At 43.9% G+C, this 7,716-nt stretch overlaps 1 protein-coding gene and 1 pseudogene across 1 annotated transcript; one reads left to right on the top strand and one right to left on the bottom strand.

Annotated features, from left to right (window-relative positions):
• Window positions 1-4,470: 4,470 nt before the first annotated feature.
• LOC145401928 (uncharacterized) lies at window positions 4,471-5,690 on the top strand. The gene is made up of 2 exons (XM_080274034.1): window positions 4,471-4,573; window positions 5,311-5,690. The coding sequence occupies exons 1-2, from the start codon at window positions 4,471-4,473 to the stop codon at window positions 5,688-5,690; spliced, it is 483 nt and encodes a 160-aa protein (XP_080130160.1).
• Window positions 4,839-4,954, bottom strand: LOC145402465 (5S ribosomal RNA; annotated as a pseudogene).
• Window positions 5,691-7,716: the final 2,026 nt, after the last annotated feature.

Below are 7,716 nucleotides of genomic sequence, written 5' to 3'. Positions count from 1 at the left end.
GGAGCATTGTTTGTGCTGCGTCGGCGATCAACCATACAGTATGTTGCGCGGAGCACCAGGGGAGGCTGCGCGTGGTTGGGGGGGGTGTCAGGGTAGGGTTTGAACCCTCCCCACTAGATTATCCGTCCCCTCTGAAGAAAGTAGCCTTCTTTGGGCATTCTTATGTCCAGAGATTCCCACTAGATCGTCCGGTGCAGTATCCAGACGATGCTCCAGCCTTTTATGTCCGCAAATTTGGCGTGCCTGGTGCCAAGGTCAACACAATAAGAGGTAGTAAAGAATACCAGGACCCTTTAACATACAAGCCAGACTTAACTATTCTGATCTTCGAGGGGAACGACTTATCTCGAGATACGGCCTTGAATCAGTTGGCCCTTGATATAGAAGCTTTGGCTAAGGAAATCGAGGATGAGTCAGGGGGCCACTGTTTCATTGCCGGCATCGAGGAAAGGACAAACCTCAGAGCCATGACCTATGAAGAATATATCCGAGCCAGAAACGGAGTGAACCTGCGTCTGAAGAAAACTTTTCCTTTCGCAAAGGCTCGGTTTATCTTCATCGCGATGAATGAGTCTGACCTGTCATGGGATGGGGTACAGGCAATAAAAGGGTGTTGGATGGTCTTCTGAAAAGAGCGTGTTGCTTTCTTGGGCAACAAGCTCCTTGGGAGGGGGCGTAGGGTTTGATCTGGACTGCCTATCATACTACCCCCCACAGGAGCTTGACAAAATTGTCAAAATTTTAATATCGAGATTTGGCTTAGTTTTATTTCATTTTATTTTTGTTTGGATTCGCCCATGAAAGACATTTAAATTAAAATTCTGCATTTGCTGTCATCATCTTTCACTTGATTGACCTATATATTGTTAAATATGGATAGAATAAAATCATTAAAGAGGCTTAGAGCAGCCAAAAAGAGAGCCGTTACTAAACTGACCACTAATTTGACAATTTATAGAGCATGCAGCAACCGTTCATGACATCAAAAGTATGAAAGTGACGGTTGAGAAGATCCTTGCTGAAATCGAGTCTTACAGTCAGGAGTTGTATGAATTATATCCTGATGAAGACCTGGTCAGTGACATGGAATATGTTAATAAGGTCAACAGATACTTGATTGAATTAGAGAGTGCTCTAGAATTACCCGCCAAGGACTCGGTAGTGCAAAGACAGTCGGAAAACAACGGGAATTAAATTACCGTCTCTGAAATTGCCAATATTTGATGGTGATCCGATTCAGTGGCTGGGTTTTTGGGAGCTGTTTGTAGTGTGCACTCCCGAACAGATCTGACAGACATTCAGAAATTTACGTATCTAAAGGGACAATTAAGTGGTGAAGCGCTCCAAATTATTAGTGGATTCAGTTTGGTAGCAGCTAGTTATGAATCAGCTGTCACAGTTTTAAAGAATACCTACGGTCAAGAAGATCGCATTAAGGCTGCTCACATTGCAAAATTATGTAACTTACCTCCTCCAGCTCATGAAGTGAATGAACTAAAAGACTTTTCTACATCCTTTGAATGTGCGTTAGAATCACTACGTGCAATGGGGGTAACTGTAAGTTAAATTTGTGCTGTTTTGCTGCATAATAAACTCCGTAGTACACTTTCAGAAGTGATCGAACGTGAACTTAAAGAGAAGTGGTTGGATGTTGATGATTACGTTCGTGTGCTAAAGACGGAGGTGTGTAATATCGAAAGTTGACAGAATCCCATGGAACATTTGGGTGCGACCGCTACGGCAGTATATGCAGTGATGCAAATGAAACACGCAGAACCTACGCAGAGGAATGAATGTAAATTGTGTTTTAAACCAGGGCATTTTGGGGCTAAGTGTGCAAAGTATAAAACAAAGAAGGCAAAATTAAAGAGAGCAAAGCAGTTGAAGTTGTGTGTCGGATGTTTGTCGGCAGATCATGCTAGTCAGGGTTGTACATATCCCAGAGTAAGGCCATGTCGATATTGCCAGCAGAAACACTAAAACTATTTGTGTCCGACTGCTCGTTCTGAATCCCGTGAACAAACAGTAACCCAAGCACAAACAGTGACAATGGCTGTGGCATCGAGTCGTAATGCAGTGTTGTTGCCAACGATTCAGATTCCATTGGTTACTCATACGGGCCAGCAGAACAAGGTTATGGTTTTATTAGATCAGTGCTCATAACGTATCTTTGTTCTAAGATCAAGTTTAGTAAACCTGAGGATAAACAAGATGAGAAAGGAACGTTTACAACTACAAGGATTTACTGGCTCTATGAGTAGTGATGAGTATGACGTAGTGGAGTTGTTTTACCGCCATCGTAGAAAAAGTGCGCAAGTTGAGGGCGGTGGTTGTAGACAAACTACCTAAGTATAAGCCAGGGAAGGGGTTGCAACATAATGTGCAGGATCTGAAGGCTCGGAGCTTCAAGTTAGCAGATCCGAGAGTCACTAGTGGGGTTATGGTCGAACTGCTGATTGGGGCGGACTTTTATTATCACTTTGTACACGATGGCTATATAAGGGAAGGAGGCATAATTTTGTTACCCACAATTTATGGTTATACACTGAGTGGCACTTATCGGTCAGAAGAAGGTACGGTACCCATGTAGAGCTGGTAACTGTTCTGAAACTGGCAGTAGATCCGATAACGAAGTTAGCAAATATGGATGGCAGGAATACTACTCCAGAAATCAAGGATCTGACAGCTCTATGGTACTTAGATCACATAGGTATTAGTCCCAATGAGACCGATAAGAAGGGAGTGAAGGTATTAGGTAACTTCTATGAAACTGCGATATTTCAAAGAACAGGGACAATATTGTTGTAGAATTACCGTGGAAAGAAAACGTTGATAAGTTACCTGATAATTTTAAGTTAGCCTTGGGCAGATTAAGAGGTTTGCAGCGTAAATTCATAAAGGACTCCAGCTATTGCAAATAGTATAGTAAAGTCATCCAGGATCAGTGAGAAAGAGCATTCATAGAAAAGGTGGAGGACAAGTCTGGCAAGACATCCTGTACACTATCGAGCTCATCATGGTGTCACTAAAGATAGCTTAACAACACCATTTAAAATAGTGTTTGATTGTTCAGATAGAGAGCATGAGAGGGCATAATATAGTCTGAATGACTGCTTACACGCAGGCCAAACTTCGGTTAATGACCTCGCACAGATATTGTTGCGCTTTCGGTGTCATCGTTTTGCCTGTGTGAGTGACATCGAGAAGGCATTTCTTATGGTGGGGTTATTTGAAAAGGATAGGGATGCCACTAGATTTCTTTGGCCTGTTGAACCTTTAAATATAAATAGCCCTTACCTGATATATAGGTTCAAGGCAGTGTTGTTTGGAGCCACTTGTTCCCAATTCCTCTTGAATGCCACCATACAAAAACATTTATCAGTGGTTCAGGAGGATAATGCCTTGATTGATAAATTAAGGAAAGGGTTGTGTATTGATAATTTGCAAGGAACTGAAGAAGGGGAGGATGCTTTACAACAACTGTGTTGGGATGCCCTGAAAGTATTTTCAAGTGCCAATTTGTCCTTAAGAGAGTGGGTAACAAACTGTGAAATTGCGGAAGCTACTCCACCTAAAGGGCGTGGCTTCTGAAGTTCAGGACAAGGTAAAATTAATTGGCATTAATTGGCCAACTGATATGGATATGTTGCAGGTCAAGGGACATGAAAGTAGACCCACAGTAGTGATAAAACGTGAGATGTTGAGCATAACTGCAGGTGTGTTTGACCCTCTGGGAGTATTATTGCCTGTGACCATCCGTGCAAGAAAATTCATGCAAAATCTATGGTGTATTGCATGTGGGTGGGAAGTTCCCATACCAGAAGATATGGAGGCTGAATGGCGGGGGATATATGAGGATATGATTAATAGTACCAATATTGTATTTTCACGCCAAGTCACTGATAGTAAAAGGGTCACGCTGCATCTATTTAGTGACGCAAGCACCACTGCTTATGGTGTAGCAGCCTACTTAGTTAGTGAGGGAAGTAGTAGATTAGCTATGGAAAAGGCCAAAGTAGCACCCATTAAACCCCTCACTATACCAAAATTAGAACTGACTGCTGCCATGCTAGCAGCTCGTCTCACCAAGTATATTTATGAGGCCTATGCAGACGAGTTAAGCATAGAGAACATATACCGGTGGACGGATAGCCAGACAACCCTATACTGGTTGCCTGTTAAAAAACTGTTGCCTGTATATGTTCAAAACAGAATTGATGAAATAAAGGCATTAATTTTTGTTGTGTCTACAAAGGACAACTCCAGTGATCTGGTTTCCTGAGGGACGTCACATGCGCCCTTAAAAGGTTCCTCTTTGTGGTGGGGAGGGCCCACATGGCTACCTCACCAAAATATGTTGCCGGAAAATGGTCCATTTGAAGAGACCCTGTCATTGCCAGTATCGGTAACCCTTCCTGCCACATTGAATTGGGTCCGATATGGTTATGTGAAGACAAGGCATGTGATGGCATGGGTATTGAGATTTATCAAGACATTGAAAGACAGGAGACAAGGAACACAAGAGGCAATGCCGGCTTATTTGACAGTGCCGGAATTAAGGACAGCGGAATCAGTAATGATTAAGTTAGCTCAAATGGAAGAGTACCCTGAGGATTACCATTATTTATTCACTGGAAAGGGCACATCAAGTAATGTTGTGAAGCAGTTAGGCCTCTATATGGAAGGTGGGCTATTGCATTGTAAAGGTAGGTTACAGTTTTTTCGTTCATTCATTGCCAGACGCCATGTATCCCAAACGGGGTGGCCAAGGGCTTAGAGTTAATTGTTTTGCAGGGAGGGGCACTAATCCTCCACCAACCTCACTTAACACGTAGGGATGCCAACAGCATCTGGTGTTCCCAGGCGGTCACCCATCCAAGCACTAACCAGACCCAACGTTGCTTAACTTCGCTGATCGGACGGGAAGCGGTGTATTCAACGTGGACTTAAAGGATGAAGCAAAGTACGCTATCCTAATACCAAGTAAACATAGGTTAGCAGCTCTCCATTCTGAGTACTGCCACAAGCTGTGTAACCATAGTGGAGTAAGTTATGTTGTAAGTTACATAAAACAAAGATTTTGGATTCCTAGGATCAGACAAGTTGTAAAGAAGGCTTTAAGAAAATGTGTAACTTGTAAAATGTTACAAGGTGCCCCTTAAAATGCGGTACAGGCTCCGCCGTTACCCTACTTTAGGGTTCAGGAAGTGAGTCCATTTCAAGTAACAGGAGTAGACTACACAGGTGCTCTGCCCATTAAAGAAAATGGTACCATAGGCAAATTATATGTAGTATTGTTTACCTGTGCAGTTACTAGGGCTATACACATTTTGACGGTGTCAAACCTCTCCTGTGAGTCCTTCATTCATGCCTTCCGTCGGGTCTGTAGCAGGAGAGGCTTCCCTGAACTCATAATTAGTGATAATGCCACTACATTTATAAGTGGAGCCAGTGTGTTGAGGGAGTTGAAAAATGATCCAAGGTTACAGAATGAATTGGTAAATTGTGAGTGGCGGTTTATACCGGCCAGGGTGCCATGGTTCGGTGCCATCTGGGAAAGAGTGATAGGTATCCTAAAGGCTGACCAGAGAAAGGTATTGGGTCGAGCTCTAGTAACCTGTGAAGAACTGAATACTGTATTATTGGAACTTGAGGCCACAGTCAATGACCGTCCTCTTGGATATACATAAGGTGACCTTGAAAATCCACTCGCTATTCTTCACAACTTATTAATGGGAGGCGTCTTAGACAGTTCCCGAAACAGGAAGTCAGGGATGATGATCTCATGGACATCGCCTGGCGGACTAATTCAGGAATACACCGACGTCTTCTATACGTGACAAGGATTTCACAAGATCTGTGGAGGAGATGGACCACCGACTACCTAATATCTCTGAGAGCAACATCGTCACTTGACATACAAGAAAGGGAAGGCAGCGCCTCAAGTTGGGGATGTTGTGCTGATACACGACGACGGGCCTTGACTTCTATGGCGACTAGGTCAGGTCATCATATTGTTACGTGGTCTTGATCAAGAATGTAGGGTAGTCCAGCTAAGCACAAGTGCCGGTTTGACCACAAGACCGGTGGTTAAGCTGTATCCACTAGAAATTGATCTAGAAGTGAAATTTGACGACAGCCAAACCAGTGCTACCCAACACCTCCTACACCCGTAAATGACCGATGTGATGCCTGTTTGAGGACATCACGTCGGACCGCCCTTGGTTCCTCCCAACTATGGCGTACCCTGATTGGGACGGGACAGTTGTAAATATTGTATATATTTTGGGCGGGGGAGTATGTCGTAGATTTCGGTTTTGAATTTCCCGCCCACAACAGCACATTTCTTGTAAATAAATTATTGTAGTAAATAATTTGGGTAAGATATTATTTATCACTGGAGATAAATCTGGTCATGAAGAAAACATCATTTTTAGTTATATATTCAGAAATGTTAAGTTTCATTTAATTTACTTTGTGCACGAAGCTGCTCGAAGCAGTTAAGTTCTACTTCTCTCCCTGTTACAAGAGGACTTTGATGCATGGTCGCGGAGAGTTTAGACGTGTTTTTCTGGCTCTCCTCTAGTTTTCAGGGCTGCCTCACCGGCATTAGTTTTGTAAATACACCGTTAAAATTAGGATTAGCTAGTACTAATTTTCCTCCCTACCCTTGCTAGAGATACAGTAAGTGTCTATATCTATTTACTAAGATTACCTTTGCTTACTCGCCCACGGAGGGTCCCCCCCCACTGATCGCTCTGGGGTGTGAAGTAACACGGTCGGGCCTCCCTGGAGTGGTTTGAGAGGGCAATCTTAGCCATAGGTGTGTTGTCCTGGTTTTTTTGTCCCTTGTTTGTTTTTTCTCTTTCTTCCCACTTCCCCCTTTAGGGGAAAGTGGTTACTATGGCGGACGCCACTGCTGCCTCCCCCCCCTTCAGGGGGGGAGATAGTCCTGACCGACCCCCGACTGTCTCACGGACGGACTACCCCCAGACTGAACGGCCCCGGACACGCCCTCTGCTAGACATTGACGTAAAAAATGCGAGTTTTGTTTTGCTGCACGCGGTTGGTTCTACTCCCCTGTCCAGCCTCAATCCCTTCATTATCAAGAAGGTGATTGATGGGTGTGCAGGAGAGGTAGAACAGGTCATAAAACTTGCTAGCGGAGATCTTCTAGTAAAGACTGCAAACTCATCCCAGGTTAAGGATTTGATGAAGATGAGCAAATTCCATTGCTATGATGTTGTGCCGACGATCCCTCACTCCATGAATTCCTGCAAGGGAGTCATCACTTGCAGGGACCTCATGGTCATGGAAGAGGACGACATCGTACGTGAACTTGCTCATGAAGATGTAATTGAAGCCCGTTTCATCACGAGATTTTCCGAGGGCAGGATGACGAAAACGGCAACGGTTATATTGACTTTCGGTAAAGTGACTCTCCCAACCCATATCAAAGTGGGGTATGAAATTGTTAACGTAAGGACATACATCCCTAACCCACTTCGTTGTTTACGATGTCAGTTATATGGACACCATGAAAAGTCTTGTCAGGCTTCTCAATCAGTCTGTGGCAAGTGCGCAACGCAAGGTCATGATGCTGACCATTGCACATCAGAGGGTGTCAGCTGCTTTCACTGCAAGGGTGCTCACTTCACTTCCTCTAGGGATTGTCCCAAGTGGAAGGAGGAGAAAGAGGTCTGTGCGGTGAAGGCG

Source organism: Coenobita brevimanus, chromosome 57 (assembly GCF_032717465.1).
Source record: "Coenobita brevimanus isolate Jiangsu-jjx chromosome 57, ASM3271746v2, whole genome shotgun sequence".
NCBI lineage: Eukaryota > Metazoa > Arthropoda > Malacostraca > Decapoda > Coenobitidae > Coenobita > Coenobita brevimanus.
This window is presented reverse-complemented; position numbering and strand designations above follow the sequence as displayed.

Excerpts from the sequence above, each read along its gene's own strand:
- LOC145401928 (XM_080274034.1), top strand. The coding sequence starts at position 4,471 with ATGGGTATTGAGATTTATCAAGACATTGAAAGACAGGAGACAAGGAAC. Across the intron at positions 4,574-5,310 it reads AATTAAGGACAGCGGAATCA|TTACTAGGGCTATACACATT; the intron begins GTAATGATTAAG and ends TTACCTGTGCAG.